This window comes from Rhincodon typus, chromosome 1, assembly GCF_021869965.1.
Source record: "Rhincodon typus isolate 14 chromosome 1, sRhiTyp1.1, whole genome shotgun sequence".
Taxonomy (NCBI): Eukaryota; Metazoa; Chordata; class Chondrichthyes; order Orectolobiformes; family Rhincodontidae; genus Rhincodon; species Rhincodon typus.
Window position 1 is genome coordinate 128,625,985 of NC_063332.1, and position 21,683 is coordinate 128,647,667.

Consider the following 21,683-nt stretch of genomic DNA (forward strand, 5'->3'; position numbering starts at 1 on the left):
CCTACTATCTCTGAAACAATCTGCATATGGTTCTGACAATACAAAATCAACTTAATTTCACTTGCAGCAAAGTCTGCTCTCAACGAGTCTGCTTTTTCCTGGTTTGTACTATCAATGAAACGTCTTTATAGCATCTAACGAATAAAGAACTCATGGAACAGTTGCAATTGAACGACTACTGCTGAATAACAGATGCATGACAAAGAACAACATAATCTAGTTGACACATAATGGTCAAACTGTAAGGTCAAAGTTCAACTGATTCATTAACATCAACCAAACCCTGATTAGATTACAGCCTTCAGTTCTTGCCTCAACCATAAACTCTCTTTAAAAAGACCTACACAAGATTACAATGATAACACACTGCAAAACCCCCGTAACATCGCAGTGACAAAACCCCATGGAACTTCTATTTAAGTGAAGCAATCCTTTTGTAAGAGATGCTCTTACCAGTCACAAGACAATCAGCAAAAACAAACAAACAAAATGCGTAGGATCCTCTACTAAATATCTCCCGCTATGCCACAGTCAATGGTTCATTTTCTGCTTTATCTATTAACACTAGGATCTAACCATCCTATCCTGCTCCTGGCCACTTTATTCTTGGTATGTACTTCATATGTCATTTTTTAAACTTTATTCATTCACAGGACGAGGGTTTCACTTTTTCTAGGCAGCATTTAATGCCCATTCCTGTTGCCCAGGCATTTGAGAGTCAACCACATTGCTTTGGGTCTGGAGTCACATGTAGGCCAGACCAGGTAAGGACGGTAGTTTCCTTCATTAGTGAACCAGATGGGTTTTTCCAACAATCGGCAATGGAGTCATAGTCATCACTAGATTCTTAATTCCAGATTTTTTTAAATTTAATTCAAATTCCACCATCTACCGCGGTGGGATTTGAAACCAGAACTTTATCTTGGTCTCTGGATTAACAGTCCAGCAATAATACCATTAAGCCCAATTGTCTCCCCAAATGATCTCCTCTCAATTCTATCACTTCAAACACATTCAAAGGATTATGGTAGGGAAGATACCATTGGGCAATTCTTCCTTCAATGTGTCTTTGCAAACACATCTGGAAAGAAATGCAGCAATTTTGGTGAGCTTCACCTTGAGCAGCTCCACACTAAAGGACTCAGTGCTCCATTGGCTGTTTCCAGGGCTACAGATGAAAATCTACATCAGCTGTTGCTGGAAAACCATCCACTCAGAAGGTGCATTTTGATTTGCCTGAAACTTGCTAGTCTTCCATTGCAAAGAGCTGTCGATGAACAAGTGTTGCAGGCTGATAGGCCCTAAGGTCCAGGACTACACACCCTCAGGGATGCACTAAAGCTTGGGGTAGATGCACAGAGGTTCACCTGAGAAAGGCTCCCCGCCATCAGGAGAAGCTGCTGGTTATTTGATGAGTACTGGTGTCTAAAGTTTATTCTATATCTATCTAGTACAGAAACTGATGGTAAAGTCAATAAAATGTGTAAAATGTCAATAAGTAGAAAATTGAATAAAATACTTAATAGATTCTTAAAACACATTAAGGATGGTAGAGCAGGTGATTTGTCATAGTTAGAGTGGATGGGAGTTACTGGATGTTAGGCTGATTCAAAACAAACAACAAGGATTTGAAGTTAGAACAGCTTCATCTCAGTCCATGAACAGAAGGCTGATCCACAGATACAGTGATGCACCATGGAGAGGGAAAGTTACCTGTATTCTTAGAACAGGAGGTAGTCACACTTCTTAGGATTACGTCATCTGATTTAGTCAGCGTTCAATAACATGAGAGTATGACTGTGAGTGAGGCAGGCAAAGGGACCCAGAAGGCAGAAGCACAGGAGCCTCAGCTTTTATAATTTTCAAACTGGTTTGAGGTTCTCTCAACTTATTTGGATGAGACTGAGAGCTGCAGTGTGTATACGTGAACTGACCATGGTACAAGAAATTATTCAAAAGGGTAAGGAATTAAGAAGCAATGTAATGGTAGGAATTGATAGTGAGGGGCATTAATACCATTCTCTGTGCCAAAGTGCACGAGTCCAGATGGCTGTGCTGTCTACCAAGTGCCAAGGCCCAGTACATTTACTCAGGGATAGAAAGGAACATGCGGTGGGAAGGGGAGGATCCAATGTAGATCCAACGACATAGGAAGGACAAAATAGGAGGTTCTGCTAGATCAGTATGAGGATCTGGACACCAGATTAACAAACGGAACCTCAAAAGGTTATAACTGCTGAAAGTTCACCCGAAATTTAAAATGGAATAGGGTGAATCAGATTGGAGAGATGAATGTACGGCCTGAAAGATCAGCGGAAGAAAGGCGTTTATGACTTGAGAACAGCAGAAGAAAGGTGTTTATGACTAGAGAAACAGTGGGAGAAGTGGGTCCCAATTCACGGAGAAAGTGACATCTATCCCAATCTCCACCTGTAATGGGGCTGGTGTTCTTGCATTCTATTTAACTAAAATAGTAGAAAGGATCTTCAACAGTGTTACAAAGTTGTGTACAGTGTGTGGTTCCTTTAAGAGGTAAAGTGTTCTTCCAAGCTTAGAGATTTATACAGAAAAAGAGAAGTCTGAATGGAGCTGAAGATGTAAAGCCAGTTCTGAAATGGAAATATATATCCATTGACTGTAAGTTTGGAAATCTTAGGTTTGTTTTGATGTTTTGGCAACTAGCTGGAATCAGCCAATTAATTTAAACCAAGCACTTGGCAATTAAAAGCCAATTGAATTTAAATCTGATGGTTTTGACAACCCTCCGGACCAATGTTATTTTAAGAAAATTGATATGCCATCCAAGGTATATAAGGAGAGGGTTTTTGAAATTTGGTGTGAGAGCAAACTGCCATCTGAGAAATAAGCACCTAGCTTTCACAAGAAATCACTAAGCTCTCTAAAAAAATACCATCTTATCCATAAAAGGTACCACGGCACTTCTAACTAAGAGTCTTCACTGAGAAAACATCCGTGGCAACAGGATCAGTGGAAGAAAGTCATTTATGACTTGAGAACAGCAGAAGAAAGCTGTTTATGACTAGAGAGACAGTGGAGAAGGCAGAAATTCTAGAAATACATTCTGTGTGGACTTTGACAGACTAAGTTTTAATTTCTTTTTCTTTCTGATTTCTGAAGAAGGGTCCCAACCCAAATTATCAGCTTTCCTGTTCCTCTGATGCTGCCTGGCCTGCTGTGTTTCTCCAGTTCCACACTTTGTTATATAAGTGGGACTTGTGTTTACTGGAATAGCATGGCAATAGAATTTTGTTCAGTTAGGGTATGATTAGGAGTTAGAGGGGAATTGTTCGGTTGTTAGTAGTTGTGTTAATTTGTTCACTGTTAGGTTAAATAAATAAGTTGTTACTTGTTACTTATAAAGTGAATATCAGGGAGTTTCTCTCATTTAACCTCCCCTTCTCTGTAACACTAGAAACTGGGGACAAAGGATCAACTTTGGGAAGGTGTGATAAATCAAAGAGTAGAGTCAAGGTCAAAAAGAAAAGTATGAATAAGGGAAATAATAAACACACCGTGATAGGAAAGGATAGAAAGTGAAAATCTTAGTCAACCAACAGATAAGAATAGAATTTACAAACAGAATAAAAGAATAAATCTAAAGACTCTATATCCAAATGCACAAAAGCATTTAAAACAAAATTCAACTGATGAACTGAGAGCAAATATAAATCCAGAAGCACTATCTAGTAACTTTTAGCTATTATAAAGACATAGCTCCAGAACGACATGAATTGGGACCTAAATCTTGATTTTAAAAAAACTAGGAAAAGGTGGAGAGGTAGCTGTAATGACAGTATTAGCACAATTAAGTTCATGAAATGAAGATTTGGAAACATAGAACATAGAACAGTACAGCACAATACAGGCCCTTCAGCCCATGATGTTGTGCCAAACTTTTACCTTAGACCTAAGGTCTATTTAACCTCCACCCCTAAACAGTTTGAACAGGAATGAGAAATGAGAAATGAGAAATGAGAAATGAGAAATGAGAAATGAGAAATGATAAATGAGAGCGGTGTACAGATTGTAACCAAACAGTAGGGTGGAACATAAAGGAAGAGATTTTTAATAATCAGATACAGAAAGGGAGGTGGGAGAAGAAAACAGGAAACTATAGGCTACATAAGCTTAATATCTGTCAAAGAGAAAATGTTAGATGCTGTTTAGGATATTATAACTAGGCACTTGGATAAGTTCAGGGTAATCAGGCACAGTCAATGTGGATTTGTGAAAGGAGAATCATATTTGACCAATCTGTTAGAGTTCTTTAATTGAGTAACATATGCTATGTATAAAGGGGCATTGGTGGATATCGTATACTTAGATTTCAGAAGTAATTTGAAGATGCCAAAGGTTATTGTGGAAAATAAAAACTCATGGTGTAACGGTTGCATATTGATCTGGGTAGAAGGTCGGCTAGGAATACTGTGGTGAGTAATTCACCTCCTGACTCCCCAGAGCCTGTCCCATCGTCTGCAAGGCACAAGTCAGGAGTGTGATGGAATACTCTCCACTTGCCTAAATGGGTGCATCTTCAACATCACTCAACAAGCTTAACACATCCAAGCCAAAACAGCCCACTTGATTGACACCACATCCACAAAATCTCCTTCTACCAGCGATGTTCCATAACAGCAGCGTCTACAAGATGCATTGCAGAAATTCGAAGAACCTTAGACAGCACATTCCAAATCCACAATCACTTCCATCGAGAAAGACAACAGCAGCACTTACAATGGAACATCTGCAAGATCCCCTTCTAGCCACTCACCATCCTGACTTGGAAATATATCACTGCTCCTTGACTATCGCTAGGTCAAGATTCTAGAATTCCCTCCCTAATGGTATTGTGGGTCAATCTACAGCATACAGACAGAAGCGGCTCAAGAAGGCAGCTCACCACCATCTTCTCAAGCCCAATTAGGGATGGGCAATAAATGCTGGCCAGCAGCGATTGCCACGTCCCACAGTGAAGAATGAAAAAGTCATGGCCTGTAGCCTACAGCACCACCACCTTTTGGGATACAGCCTCTACTCCCGCTCTTTTGGATTTGATTGATTTATTGTCATGTGTACCTAAGTACAGTGAAAAGCTTTGTTTATGAGCAGTACAAGCAGATCATAGTAAGTAAAGACATACAGATCATAGGGTGAAAAAATAGATGGAGACATACAAGTCACATCGCACAGGGCAGGTACTAGGCAAGATCAACATTAGCAAGATCAGCATAATTTGGAAATTAGGAGAGTCCATTCATCAGTCTAATAACAGCACGGAAGAAGCTGTTCTTGAACCCGCTGTATCTGCTGCCCAACAGAAGAGGTTATAGGAGAGCATTGCCAGGTTGCGATGAGTCTTTGATGATGTTGGCAACCTTTCCACAGCAATGGGCTGTGTAAATGGAGTCCATAGATGGAAGGTTGGCTTCTGTGATGGTCTGGGCTGAGCATACAACCTTCTGTCATTTCTTATGGTCCTGGGCAGAGCAATTGTCATACCAGGCCGGACAGTATGCTTTCAATGGTGCATCTATAAGAGTTAGTGAGAGACCTTGTGGACATACCAAATTTCCTGAGCTGCCTGATGAAAAAGAGGCATTGTTGTGCCTTCTTGACTGTTGCATCTACGTAGGAAGACCAGGACAGGTTGTTGGTTAGAACTTGACACTCTCCACCCTATCTACCTCAGTTCCGTTGATGTAGATGGGGGCGTGTTCTCCTGCCTTCTTTCTGAAGTCAATGATCAATTCTTTAGTTTTGCCGATGCTAACGGAGAGATTCTTCTCATTGCACCATGTCATCAAGCCCTCTATCGCCTTTCTGTATTCTGACCTGTGGTTGTTTGATATCCATCCTACCACAGTGGTGTTGTCAGCAAACTTGTAACTGGTGTTCATTTGGAATTTGGCTACACAGTCGTAGGTGTACAGAGAGTACAGTAGGGGGCTGAGGATGCATCGTTGGGGGTCCCTGGTGTTAAGTATTATTGTAGAGGAGGTGCAGTTGTCTACCTTCGCTGATTGCAGTCTGTGGGTCAAAAAGCTGAGGATCCAGTTGTAGTGGGTGGAGCCAAGACCAAGGTCTCGGAATTTTGAGGTCAGTCTGGAGGGGATAGTGGTGTTGAAGGTGGAGCTGTAGTCAATGAGCAGGGATCTGACATAGGTGTCCTGATTGTCCAGATGTTTCAGGGATAAGTGCAGGGCTAGGGAACTGGCATCCGCTGAGGACCTGTTACGTCTGTAGGCAAATCATAGAGGATTAAGGCAGGCTGGGAGACTGCTCCTGGCTAGCTCCTCCTCTGACTGTCTCCTTCCAACTCAAAAATGAACAGCTCTGAGCAACACATAGCAAATCCAGTCACAAGTCCTGTTCCTATTTATTCGCAGTACTGAATGTATTGAATCCTACAGTCAAATGTAGCAACACCTTGGAGCCATCTTCCTCAAATGTTACAATTCCGAGATTGCTGGCTCTTACACGGCACAAAATGGATACAAAGAAAAGGTCTTCATCGAAGCCTAACAGTACAATATTACATCTTTGTACTCTTCCAAACTTTTCAAGTTTATGTTTACATAATATCTTTTGTGACTCTAGGCATTCCAAAGTACTTCACATCCACAACATTTGACTTCTTTTGACATATAGTGACTGTGGTAATATAGGAAATTAGTAGTCAATTTCCATATAGAGTCACATAAATAATTTGATCTAGTGATATGGTTTATGGCATAAATATTGACCTGAACAAATGGGAAAACATATCTGTTCTTCTTCAAAATAGTCTCACGGGATCTTTTACATCCACCTGAGGGAGTAGGTAGGACCTTGGTAAAACATCTCACCCAAACGAATGAAACTCTTTGATAATGCAGTGCCAATTCTATATTGCATTGGAGTGCTAACCTAGATTGTAGTGCTCGAATCTTAGGAGTGGGACTTGAAGCTGCAGCCTAAATGGGCAAAAAAATCTTAACTCATCAAAGGTAGAAAGGTCAGTAATGTAGAAGCAAGATGTAGGAGAGCTGAAATAAAATTTTGTTTTAGGTCAATAATGCTGTACTGGCAGTAATCTGGTTCCAGTCATGCTGTGGAGGTATAAACTAATTTCACATCAGAGCACAATATCATTGCTTATCATTATCTTGAAAAACTCCTGAATGTTCGGGTAGAACACAGTTGGGCCACTTTTGGAATACTGCATTCAATTATAGGAAAGATGTTGTTAAACTTGAAAGGGCTCAGAAAAGATTTACAAGGATGTTGTCAGGGTTGGAGGGTTTGAGCTATAGGGAGAGGCTGAATAGGCTGAGACTATTTTCCCTAGAGCAGAGGCTGAGGGGTGACCTTATAGAGGTTTATAAAATCATGAACGGCATGGATAGGGTAAATACTCAAGGTCTCTTCCCCAAGGTAGGGGAGTCCAAAACTAGACGGCATAGAGGGGAAAGATTTAAAACAGGGGAGTCATGCAGAAGTTGGTGCTTGTATGGAATTATCTGCCAGAGGAAGTGGAGGAGGCTGGTTCAAATACAACATTAAAAAGGCATCTGGATGGATATATGAATAGGAGGGTTTACAGGGATATGGGCCAAATGCTGGCAAATGGGACTATATTAAATTAGGATATCTGGTCAGCATGTTAGATCGAAGGGTCTGTTTCTGTGTTTACATCTCTGTGACTCAATGACCTCCTTCACTATTAGGACCATAAAACCTGATTTCTGGTTTTATTTAAAATATTTCATTTGACAAAACCAATACTATGCAAAAAAATCAAAAAAGTGCTCCAATATCTTACAAGACTCTTCCAGCATTTCCCTTGCAGACCTGTACAAGCTAAGAAAAGAATCACTTGCAATGTCATCGCTCTCTCACCTCAAGGTTCCACATCATCTTTCTATTACATTGAAGAAAAATCAGAAACATTTTACCGATTTGTGGGTACTTAGCTAAATCTTCCTCTTTAGCATTCAGAGACTTTAGAGATAATACAACACCCCAAATGCTTCAGAGGAGCAAAACAACTTTTGATATCAAGTCACATGTGGGGATGGCCAAAAGCTTTGAGAAATGTGTTAAAAAGGAAGGTTTTGATTTTACCAGTATCTAACTGGAGGAAATTTAAGCTCATTTATTTCTGCATGTCAGACAAGCAATATGATAATTTAGTGTCAGTGGAGGAGTCAAAGAAAGAAGTGGGCAGTTAGAACTGGCTATCACCAGAATGTATATGCATTAGCTAACTTTGCTTTCAGTTGATAATACCAAGAAGCACAAAAATGTATCTGTAGTTGACACCACAGGTAACAGTAGTTAGACTTTGAAGAGAAGTCATTACAAGAAATATTGTGGTCAGGTTTAAGTAGATAAAAGTAGGACCAATGCAGTCCCACTCAGCTGAACAACAATTGAATTTCTGAAGAAGGGTCCTGACCCGAAACGTCAGCATTCCTGCTCCTCTGATGCTGCCTGGCTTGCTGTGTTCCTCCAGCTCCACACTGTGTTATCTCTGACTCCAGCATTGGCAGTTCTTATTATCTCTGAACAAAGGATGTCAACTGACTATGATAAGAACAGCTTTGATACTGGAGCAGGGACAGAAACCTAATTGGAGGCATTCACAGACGGAGTTTCAGGAAAGAGGGGCTCGAAGTTGGGAGGCAACATATGTTTAAGGGCACGAAGGGGAATGAGAGGCTGGAGATGGGGTGGTAGTTTGCAAGTGCAAATAGGATCAAGGATGGGTCATTGTGGACAGAAGTGATGACAGCTAACATGTTGGAGAGAGGGACAGTGTCTCGAGGCAGAACTGTAAACAATATCAGTTAACATAGAGACCTGGGTGAAACTGGATGATTAGCAGTATGGTGAGAATAGGGAAAGAGGGAACAGTGGCTAGGTCTTGTGTGCAATAACAGCCCTCTCAAGAAGGCATGAACAGAAAGAAGAAAAAATGAGGAAGGAGTGAGCTCTGGCTACTGCATTGATGAATTTTAGAGCAAGTTTCATACTGTGGGCAATTGGGAGGGATGGATATTGCAGATAGAGCTGATCAGAGGTTCTCAACTTTAGAGACAGACAAGTCCATCGTACAACAAAACTCAGCTTTCATTGTGAAGTTGCCATCATACCTGAAAGTCTACCTTTGCCTCACTTTGACTTCTCAATCAGTATACATGATATGTTAACAGCTTCCCTGGCTCCATCTTTTAAGAAATCACATGCTATTCTCAGAACTCTAAAATGCCATCTTTCCCACAGTGCAATGGATTTGCATTTTCAAGTTAACATACTGACCAGCTTCAAGGCAGCCTGATTTCTTGAACAAATGGTTTACAGACCAGTGCTAATTGCTCCTTACCCAGAGTCTTTGCACTTTAGGAACAAAACAACTGATCAAAGGCTAAAAGTGCTTGCAATGTGTGGGAGCAGAAACACTCCTGGGAATCCAGCAAACTCAGAGGTTGTGGGAAGGCTGTTAAATCTAAAATCTGGAACCATCAATACATTTGAATGTAGAATTTTAGTGATATGGAGTAATTTACTTAATGCAAGATTTCAACAGTGCTTTTTGCAGTTTATATTGCGGGATGAAGGAATAAGGTACATTTCCTTTTTTATCAAAGTAAATTACTATGGATACTCGAAATGTGAAATAAAAACAGAAAATATTAAAAATACTAAAGAGGTCAAGTAGCATCTGTGGAGACAGAAGCAGTTAATATTTTAGGTTGATGCTTTCCATAATGAACAAACTGAGCATTTCCAACACTTTTGGAGTTTTATTATTTGTTTTATCCAAGGATTTTGCACAGAACTTAATCATAAGATACATACAGAGGAAATATCTTCTCAAAATGAAATATCATTTCTGATATATTACATTCTGATTTGAAAATTTAATGTAACATAAAGTAAAATAATTGTTAAATTAAGTTAAAACAGAACATTTGTTTTCCTTAAACTGCTGCAGCTTATGGGGACAGAAGTGGTGTCGATTCCCTAGGAGTACAGATAAGTTATCACATGTTAATGGGTCTATACTTATTGTATATAAATTAATGTGTGAAATTTCATGCCTTTATTCATCTGGTTTTAGGAAGAGTGTGCAATGTTACAGTCAGATTCAAGCCATGGTAATCCGTCATTATGCAGCACAGCACTAATCTTAATTTGTCCTGCCACTTCACATTTTAACTTCTTGTCCATCAGCTGAATGCCAGTTTTCAAATGTTGACGTTATTTGTTTGATCCCTTAACACTTTGTATGATTTCTACTTTACAGGAACCTCAGGAGTTTATGAAATTTAAATCAATGCTACTTTTTCCATTCACACTTCAGAATTGCAGCATCTTCAGTAAAGTGCTTCTATACAACTATGGGTTAGCCTGGTTATAGAGGGGACAATACCCTCAACAACTGAACAATTTAACTTTTCATATTTAAAACATCTTCAATTTTTCTAGAAATATGATTACATTTTTGCCTTTTAAAAGGCTAACTGTAAAATGAATCAAAACAGTCTAGGGAAACACACAAAATAGAAAATACTATATCAGTACTTGCAAAATACTAACTACATCAGTATGTGCGATATTTCAAAATCTTTTTGATGAAGTGCAATGAGGGAGTACTGTCCAAAAAAAAAGTGCTGCATTTCAGATGAAACATTAGACCAAAACCCCATCTGTTCTCTCATCCAGATGTAAATAAGTTCAACCACACTTGAAAAAGCAGAAAAGTCTTGCAGCAAATAATTAGCCTTCAGCCAATGGACCTCCACCAATCTTAAATTAAGCCCTGATGGTTTTGTGAAAGTTCCACCTCTGGTACTGTGTACAAGTGATCATTTTGCATGTACAAATTGATAATGGTGCCTAATCACTGGCACCTTTAATCCACTCTCACTCTGTGGTCAGGGCAATTTTTAAATTTTGAAATTATGTCATAATAGGAAAGATTTTGGGAAGGACTGTTCTTTGGCATACCTCTATTGGGATGACAGATCTTTGGTCTTTGAATTCAATCCATATGGATTCTGTACAGTGACTCAGTGGTTAGCACTGCTGCCTCACAGTGCCAGGGACCCAGGTTCAACTCCACCCTCGGGTGACTGTCTGTGTGGAGTTTGCACATTCTCCCTGTATCTGCGTGGGTTTCCTTCGGGTGCTCCAGTTTCCTCCCACAGTCCAAAGATGTGCAGGCTAGGTGGATTGGCCATGCTAATTTGCCCATTGTGTTCAGGGACATGTAAATTGGGTGGGTTATAAGGGGATGGGTCTTGGTGGGATGCTCTGTGGGTCAGTGTGGGCTTGTTGAGCCAAAGGGCCTGTTTCCACACTGTAGGGATTCTATGAACTACATTATTTTTCGTCATATATACTTTTTTAAAAATAAATACAGACATTCTACCTCATCACTTTTCTTCCTTTCTCTATCCTGCAACATTTAGTTACTGAACCAGATCTGTGTGCTTATGGTTGTCATCCCTACTTTACCTGGATCTCCTCTACAGATAATTCCTTCCAGATTTTGATTTGAATAATATGTACAATGCTGTACCAACAATTGATACTGTTTTTCTATTCTGCGTTATCCTCTCTCTCTCTCCTTTGAATTCTTACCTCTATGTTGTATGAATTTGTTTGATTTTTGGCCATTTGCACTATCCTTATTCCTTCTTCGAGTTTGCCCTTTATTCTCTTTTTCATAATTTCATGCAGCTCTTCCTCTCAAATCATTATTTAAAGCCTTATTTCCAGTCTTAGTTTTTCTATCAAATAGGGGTCCTGTCCTAGCACAGATCCTAATAAAAGTAAACACTGGAATTATAATTTCAGTCTGACATATTTTATCTAAGAAAAAAATTCACACTTGGAAGTGAATTATAGGCTCAGATTATAGCCTACGTCCCAAGTAATTTAAAACATTATGGAAACCCCTTAAGTAATTTCCTTTCTATATGCCTGCCTTCCCCGTCATCTATTATTCCTTTGTGTAATCAATAAGTTATTATGTACGTAGGATATTAAAGGCAAAGTCTACAAATCGCTGAATTAACACCAGCTAATACAAGTTTGCACTAGTCAAGTTTCTATCAATTATTTAAGACCATGATTTCACAAGTATCAAAAGCCACAAAGGTGCCTTGCTTGAAATTGTAATAAAACTAAATTACATAAAATTATATGTCGCATTATTAATTCTCAAAGGATTAATCAAAGTTGAAGATATCTGAATTTTAGACAGCATGTTATTAACACTGTGAAGAAGGGAAAAGCATTGCGTAGCATGTCGTAAATTCATCATTCTTTCAATTACCTCTGTGTAACTAACTATCAATTTTACATTGATTTGGCACTTTTTCCACAAGAATTCCATTTTAAGTCCTCTACTCTTCCTTCACAATATTACGTTCCTTACTGGATCAAGATTGCCCTGCAAGCTGATAGTACCTTTGATAAACCAATCGCTAGATGCAGAGTTTCATGGTTCTGGTTGTGGTTGTGGTGTTACCTGACATTATTGAAGATATAATCCAATTCTGTTCCAGGTTTTCAATTGTGCGCACTGAGGGTATCTGCTATTTTCAAGTTCTTAGGAGTAACAATTTAATGTATCAACTTTTCCCATTATTAAAACATGCAACAAGGTCAGGTATGAGGAAAACAGTTACTAAAATACACTCTTTTACTTGTCTTAGGTTTACTGTTCTCTAACATTCACAGTAGATTGCAGCTCATTACAGGCAGTACAAGGAAGTCAAGATTAGGAAACTAGAATTAGTTTATAAATATGCTTATTGAATCATTCATCAACATGAAGCCTGAAATCTCCTTTATGCACCTCTAGTAGTTGTATGGGTCTCTGTTATAGACCATGTATGTAGGAACAACTTTACTAGATGTCAAACGTATGAAGTGATCCACAAACCACACACACTTCTAAATTCCTTGTTCCCATCAGATGAAAAAGCCTCATTGTTCTATCAGATGCGGTCATGAACTTTTTACTTTGAAAAATATCAATACAAACCTACACACCTTCTTTAATGTTGGGTTAAACTGTGAAATTCTATGTCCAGCAATATTAATTTCACATTAAAAAAACAGGAATTGTTAAGCATTAATCAAATTCGCTATCTGGGAATCAAGTAATTAATTTCTCCTTTCTTCACCTTTGGGAATCAGTACCAACCTAAACTTATAAAGCACCTTCAACTTTCAAAATTAGCAAAGCTAGTTCGAAGAGAGGTCATCAGACAAAAATGGATGCTAAGTTAAAGATGCACAGACTAGATGGGTGGCAAAAAGATCAGAGATGAATTTGGAGGGGTGGAGTTTCAGGGGAAGAATTCCAGAGAATGATGATGTTTATGGTCTGTAGAGGATGAAAGAATATTGATCTTTCACATCTTATAGTGAAAATGTCTGAAGATTACAAGACATAAAGGTTTCAGCTGCAGGTAGAGTGTGGTAATAGCATGGCAACTATGACTCTATGAAGAGGAATCAAGTGATAACATCTTTTATTTATCCGGAAATAGAAAGCACATGTAACATGAAAGAGCAGAAATCTGTTTCATAATTTTTAGTTTTACAGTACAGTAATAGCAGCTGAAGGTTTTCCTGTTGCTGTCTCAATCTCACGGTCAAAAGTTAACAGTTTAATTCTCCATATCTACTAGCCAATGACTGAGTGGCCTGAGCCTCACTCAAATCCTCAGCTTCCAGTTTTCCCTTTATCTCTACCCTCTTCAATTCTAAGCTCATCCATCACATGTTGCAAAGCAGGCACAACTGAGCATGCCTCTACTTTCCATTGGCCTGAATTGCAGAGTGGTGGGAATTAACATTTATCTCTGCATCATGATCTGCAAACTCTTTTCGACTGAAACACACAGAATGTTTATAGCAAACAGAGAAGACTATTTAGTCTGTCAAGCCCAAAAAGGCTCTCTGAAAAAACAATCTGGCTCACCCCACTCCCTGTCCTTTTTCAAAAACACACATTGGAGCAGGATTAGAATATATTGAGTCTGCTCTGCCATTCCAGTAATGAAGGGCTTTAACTCCACGTTCCTGCCATTTCCCACATTTCTCGATTCCAAGATATCGAGATCTGTCTAGCTTGTCAAAAGAGCTTTAAAGATTTCCCAACCTGATGAGTAAAGAAACTTCTTCTAATCTCAATCTGAAATGGTCAGTCCTCTCCGGTTAACAGTTGCACAACATCTACATTACTAAAACTCTTTCAGCATCTTGATGTTTCAACAAAATTACCTTTCATTTTAAGAGTTGTAACAATTTCCTGTGCTCGGAGAAGTGCCTTTGACCACTTGGCCATACCACCTTAGCTCGATGAAGACTGCACAGAGAATATGTCAGGAACAGCATCAACATATCTAAAGGTGAAGTGTCAGACTTTACCCCAACCTGGTAAAGCTTCAACACAGGACTACTTGCACATCAAACAGCAGAAGCAGCATGCGATAGATCGAGCTAGGCGATTCCACGACTAACAGTTCAGATCAAAACTTTACAGTCCTGCCACATCCAATCATGAATGCTGGTAGACAATTGATTACAAATATCTCTATTCTGTTCGGGAGCCCTACACACCATTGCAAAAGATAAGGCCAAAGCATTTGTAAACATCTTTATAGAGTCATAGAATCCCTACAGTGTGGAAGCAGGCCCTTTGGCCCAACAAGTCCACACCAACCCGCAGAGCATCCCCCCTAGACCCATCCCCCTATAAACCACCTAATGTACACATCCCTGAACAGTATGGGCAATTTAGAATGGCCAATCCACCTAGCTTGCTCATCTTTGGACTGTGGGAGGAAACGCACGCAGACACAGGGAGAATGTGCAAACTCCACACAGACAGTCTCCCGAGGGTGGATTCGAACCCGGGTTGCTAGTGCTGTGAGGCAGCAGTGCTAACCACTGAGCCACCGTGCCGCCCCATTAAGAAGTGCCAAATGGATGATATACTCATCCTCTTTCTGAGACACCCAACATCACAGCTGTCAGTCTACAACACGGTATCAGAACGTGGCATCAAGAAACAACTGAAGATATTGAACACCAAAAAAACAATGTGTCCTGACAGTATTCCAGGAATAGTAGAAACTTATGTTCCAAATTAGCTGTGTCCTTAGCCAAACTGTTACAATAGGTACAACAGTGGTATCTACGCAGCAATCTGGGAAAATTGCCCAGGTATGCCCTGCTACAAAAAAGCAGGATAAATCCAACCCAGCAAATTATGGCCCCATCTGTCCACTTTCAATCATCAATATTGTGATGGAAGGTGTGGTTAACTGTGCCAACAGACAGCACTTAGCAGTAACTTGCTCACTGATGTTCTGTTTGGGTTCTGTTGGGGCCACTGACCTCCTGATCTCTTCACAGGCTTTGTCTAAACAGTGCTCAAATATTAAATGCTTCCAATACAACATATTTTTCCATAATGTCTTGCAATATACTTGATTGGAATGAACAAAGATTTCACATGATTTAAGGTCTGAAATATAATCAGCTTTCCTCCATCCATCTTGAAATGGCTGCACAGTTACGTTCTGTCAAGCATACATTGTTGTGTTGAAATAAAAACAATGTGCTGGAGAAACTCAGCAAAACTGGCAGCATCTGTGGAGAGACAAACAAATAGAGTTAACTTTTCAAGTCCAATATGACTATTCTTCAGACCTGAACACATTTTCAAAGCTTTATGTTAGGATTACTGGTGGAAATTTTGGGACAAAATTAGGACTAGCCACAAGATTAATTGTCTTTCAATTAAGAGATGCAGACAATATACTCTCATTTCCACCAGTTTCTGAGCCAAGGTTGGTTACCTGCTATAATGCAGGAGTCAAAAACAGTCTGACAGACTGATCAATCAAACAGCACATGAAACAGTTGTTGTCAGAACGGGGCCTAACACTAGTACTGACCGGGTTAGAATAAAACTAATGCAGCCATGCTGAAACAATAAGTACAAAACAAATGTTTTATCCATACCCACTTATGTTCTCCTTGGGAATCACTCGCGTCTCCATTACTGGTGACAGGAATTTCAGCTGCAGAATCTCTAGCAGGTGCTTCTGCCATTTCAGATTCCTTTAAAAAGCAAAAGCAATTGGATTAGGAATTTTTCTGCTACAGTTATATAAGGTTCACATCAAATTGCTTTTATGCTCTCACAGGTTAACTCAAAGGTGAAAGCATGCTTTTCAACCAAGCAGGTCGCAAGCAGCATTGGGAAACCACGATATGCAGGATCCATTCCAAATTGTACAGGTGGTGAGGATTTGCAATCTTTTCAAAAAAATGAATCCATATTCTATTACAATTTTCATTTTAACCACCACTATCTAACCATCAATATTAGCTCTTTATTCCTACAGGATCGAATCACTTATTTTGAACTAACTTAATATTGGATAAAATGAAAATGATCTTTTATGCTCTGAATTAATATTCATCTTCTTACATTTCTTATTAAATACAGCATTCAACAGAATCATGGGCAATGTTTAATTTTAAGCAAATGGTTTGGGTAGTTCTAAATATTACAATTATGCAATAACAACAAAATGATAACCAATGTGGATTGTTATAATTGATGATTGTTCACTGGATTCTCAACGGTAACCTAAGCCAGATATCCAGAAATATTCCACAATAACTTGGTTCCAACTTAAACACTTGAGAAGATTCACGAATGCCATTCAGGTCATTAATGTAGAGAGTTGAATCCTTCTGTATTGTTCAATCAAACATGTTATTCATCAACTTGTGGACTGCTTACACAAATGCATTTGTACAGTACCTTTGTAATCAGAAAAATAGTCTAAAAATACAACACAGCAATGTTTGGGTGACCAGATGTCCTGGTTTTGCCAAGACTTTCCAAGGTTTTCTTTAAATGCCCTCGTGTCCTCTCACCTTCCTAAAACTTTCCTGATTTTCACCTCTTGCCCTATTGTCAAATATAGGCAACATTTGTCTGCATAAAATTTTGTTGTTCTTCTTATAAGCACCATTCACATGGTATTATATTGCTGGCAGCATATCTCCACTTTTTGGCACTGACACTTCCATTGTTGATAATGATTGTTTTAGAAAAAAAACGTACAGAATAGGGTTGCTAAGTCTGGCTAAACATTTTACGGAAGATGTCATCACATGACCTCCCACGTTCAACTGCTGCTCCCCTAGACTCCTGACATTTTGTGTGACCAGCAGCAATCACCAAACAGCCCTGCCCTTTGATAGTTTTCACTTTTGAAAATCTAGTTGCAGTAATTATAAAATACAAATTTGCATCGAGAAAACAGACAGTAACAGAGGCTTAGGGATGTAATTCCATAGCTTGGACACTTAGGAGTTGCCAAACCACCTTGATGGAACAATTAAATTTGGTGTGTTCAAGAGTCCAGAAGTAAAGATGTGTATATATCCGTGAGCTGAAGGCTGTGGGCCGAGAGGGCATTGCAGAAATAGGAGAGGGATGAGACCACTTTTGAAAACAAAGAACAGAATTTGAAATTACAGGTTAGCAAGCATAAGCAAGGTGGGCAAATGAGAATTAAGTGCAAGGCGAATACATGCAGCAGAGTTTTGGATGCTGTCAAGCTTAGGAAGGGTAGAATGTGAGAAACTGATAAGGCACGTTTTCAAATTATCAAATCCAGCAATAACAATGGCTTGAGTGAGGGTTTTGGCAGATGAGCTGAAGTAAAGTTGAAGTTACACAATGTTATGGGAGGTGGAAACAGTCAGCCTTAACAAATGCCTGGATGTATGATTGAAAGCATAACACCAATTTTGTGAAAAGCCTGATTCAATTGTCAACATTGGTCAGGAAGCGGGATGCTGTTAATGACTAGGGAGAGGAGTCTCTTACAAAGCCCAACACAACAGCTTGTTTATAATCAATTCAAAATTATCAAAAAATAGCAGACAAGCTGATTGATAATTTAGAGACTGTGAAAAGTTGAGGTAAGTGATGGTGTGGAAGAGAAGTTTGACAGTGAATAAAAAATTTAATTCTGGTTTTAGATATCACTGACCGGCAGCATGTATGTGAGAAAGTGAAGGGGGCCAAGGACAGAATCCTTAGGATCATCATAGGTAACTGAGTGAAATAAGTACTCACCTGTCCGTAATTCTCTAGCTGTGATTAGCTAGATGAGAATGGAATTAGAATCGAATGCAGCCCCACCAAACCAGACAAACAAAAAGACGCACTGGAGTAAGATCGTGTGGGCAAGCAGGCTCATGATATTGAGTCGTTCAATTAGGACAGAGGAGGAGGAGAAATTTCTTCACTTCAAGAGTTGTGAATTTTGAATACTCTACCCAAGAGCTTTGTAAATCCATTGTTGAACATACTGAAAGCACAGATAAAGGGGATCTGAGGAGATATAGGCCAGACCAGGTACAGACAGACAAATTTCCTTTCCTAAAGGGAAGGAGTTAACCTGATGGGTTTTTACTAACAATTGGCAATAGTTACTTAGTTATCATTAGACCAACTTTTAATTCCAGATTTTCTGCCATGATGGGATTCAACCCATGTCTCCAGAACATTACTTTGGGATTCTGGGTCTTAGTTCAGTTACTCGACTACTACACCACCATCTCCTCTATAGCACTGCACTTCAAAAGCATAACAGTTGAACAAATGCTACAGTCCTTCTTGTAACCAACTCCACAGCATTATACCAACCGCCCTGCGACATTAATGGACACAATATCCAATGATAAAAAGCACCTCCCCTGCCACATCTATTTTTACAAATTTTGAATGGTCAAAATTCCAGTGGGGAATAAGAAAATGTTTCAAAGATTCTCTTAAGTTCTCCTTGTAGTATGACAGCATTAACGTTAATGGTTGAGAAAAGCTTCCCACCAGTCAAAATGGTCATAACTCAATGATCAGGCTGCATCGCACGTTAAGTCATTTTGTCTTAATGGTAAGGCAGAATGCCAGCAGAGGAGCAAAGGAAAGGAAGCAAATCCTGACTCTGGATCTCACAATGACATGGGACTTCTGCTTCATGTGCCCATAGAACGGTTGACCCGAGAATTAGACTGTTCAGTCACATGAAAACACATGGGAGAAACTCTTGACCCTGAGAGAACTTGAAACTGGAGTCACTGCTGACAACTATCAAAGAGAATGAACACCCTTCCCCCAACCTCCAATTAACATGGTTTGGAAAATCCATATATAAAAACACAGAAAAAGACATGTTTAGCGAAGCAACTTGAGCCAGCAATGTGTTTTCCAACACAACTGGTGCACATTAACACTAAGTACAATACAGATCAAATAGATGATTGATTTTGGGCTAAAACAGTTTCATTTATAGTATAAGAACACATAGTAGAAAACGTGCATAATGCCAAGAGAAAATCCCGTGTGCCACTGCACAGAAGAAATATTCCCCACCTATAAATGAATTCGTAGAACATGCACTTCACAGGTCATGCTTGTGAATAGGGTCCCAAAACGACCTATATGCCATCTCCCTTACTCTGTTCAAGATGTAGGTATGTATTTCGGTGTATGAGATAGAGAGGTCACCGAGCGTGAGAGAGAGAGAGCGCAAGAGAGATGATAGAAGGCACAATTCTTTGCCAGAATCCCCTGAAAGGCTGGCTGACGTACTGAGTGCTTCCAGCAGTTATGTTTTTGATCCCCATGTGTTTATATCCCTCAACAAATCACTGGAAGGCAACCAAAACAGTAAGTCTTAAATGATACTAACTTCATATTCAAGGTCAGGAAGGGACTAGGCTGATTACAATCTCTTAATTGAAAAGCTGCCTGGACTGTGTGAAATGAAACTTGAAAGTTTCTTATCTGTATAGCTAATTCACTGGTTTTAGGCTTTAATTATGTCACAAGTAAGCTCCACATTCTTCAGTTTGTAAAGGAAGGCAGAACTGCATTTATGGAATGTCTTTACTAGACATCCCAAAGCACTTTACGACCAATAAAGTAACTTTGAACTGTAGTTGATGTTGTAACCTGGGAAAGCAGTAACCAATTAGTGAACAGCAAATTCCCACACTCAGCACTATGGCAATGACCAGAAAATCTGTTTTGTACATGATTAAATTTTGGCCAGGTCATGGGCTTACCTCCCATGCTCTCCCTCAAACCAGAGCCATGGGACCTTTCATGTTGACCTGAGACAGGGTAGATGGGACCAATCTTACCCAAAAGATGGCATCTGGAGTGTCAATCTAGACCCATATGCCCATATCACAGAATGGAAGATGAACTCTGAACCTTCAGACTAAGAAGCAAGAGTGCAGCCAACTGAGCCTTAGCTTATGCAGTACATTTGCAAACTGTAGATACTATCCCTGAAACGGGAACGAACAGATTAACTTAACCCACTGCAAAGAATGTTACTCTGACACTTCTTAGGCCCTTCTTTGTCCTCCTACCGTCCAAGGGCTAATAATTGGACAGAATTGTTCTGGTCATGAACTTGAATATATGAAGAGTAAAACACAAAGTACGATATTGCAGACATTGGAAATCCGCAAACAACAGAAATAATCAGAAATGCTCAGCACATCTACGCAAAAAGAAACAAGATTTAACATTTCAGATATATGACTTTCCTTCAAAACAGAAAAAATATACACATGGAAGATGTTTAAGCAAGTACACCACAGTAATGGATATGATAAATGTAGGCTGTTTGTCTGTTGTTGTCATTCTGTTCTTTTGCTATCAAAGTAAATTGATACTTAGCATTTAACGAAATATATATATATATATTTAAAAATCCTATGACTTTTCCAAACTGTGATGATAAATCTCAGCATTATTCCCATATAAATAAAAACCTCAATTAATTTTATAGATAACACAGAGTGGAGCTGGAGGAACACAGCAGGCCAGGCAGCATCAGAGGAGCAGGAAAGCTGATGTTTCGGGTTGGGACCTTTCTTCACAAATTGGGGAGGGGGAAGGGAGATGAAATAAATAGAGAGGAGGGGTTGGGTTGGGGAAGGTAGTTGGGATGGTGATAGGCGAATGTAGGTAGGCAGTGGTGGGGATTGGTCAGTGAGGTGGGAAGAGCGGATAGGTGGGAGAGAAGATGGACAGGTTGTGTCAGGTCAAGGAGGCGGAGATGAGAGGGAGGGTTGGTCATGGGATGAGACCGGGGGTGGGAGATTTTGAAGCTGGTAAAGTCCACATTTAGACCACTGGGTTGTAGGCTCCCAAGGCGGAATATGAGGTGCTGCTCCTCCAGTTTCCGGGTGGCGTCATTGTGACACTGGAGGAGGCCCAGGATGGACATGTCGTCCTGGGAGTGGGAGGGGGAGTTGAAATGGTTTGCAACCGGAAGGTGTTGTCGCCTGTCGCAAACAGAGTGCAGATGCTCCACAAAGCGGTCTCCAGGCCTCCGCTTAGTCTCACCGGTGAAGAGGCCATATCGGGAGCAGCCGATGCAGTAGACCACTTTAGCTGATGTGCAGGTGAACGTCTGTCTGATGTGGAAGGTTTTTTTGGGTCCTTGGATGGAGGTGAGTGGGGAGGTGAGTGGGGAGGTGAGTGGGGAGGTGAGTGGGGAGGTGAGGGGGGAGGTGAGGGGGGAGGTGAGGGGGGAGGTGAG

The 21,683-nt window shown here is 39.9% G+C and overlaps 1 protein-coding gene across 5 annotated transcripts in view; it reads right to left on the reverse strand.

The window, feature by feature from the left end:
* The window catches only part of arfip1 (ADP-ribosylation factor interacting protein 1 (arfaptin 1)), a 172,305-nt gene that overhangs the window by 83,546 nt on the left and 67,076 nt on the right, over positions 1 to 21,683 (reverse strand). For all 5 annotated transcript variants that reach the window (XM_048597854.1, XM_048597875.1, XM_048597869.1 and 2 more), the window contains one exon: positions 16,057 to 16,155. In XM_048597854.1, the coding sequence (XP_048453811.1) occupies positions 16,057 to 16,155 (99 nt within the window). The remainder of the gene's footprint in view (positions 1 to 16,056; positions 16,156 to 21,683) is intronic.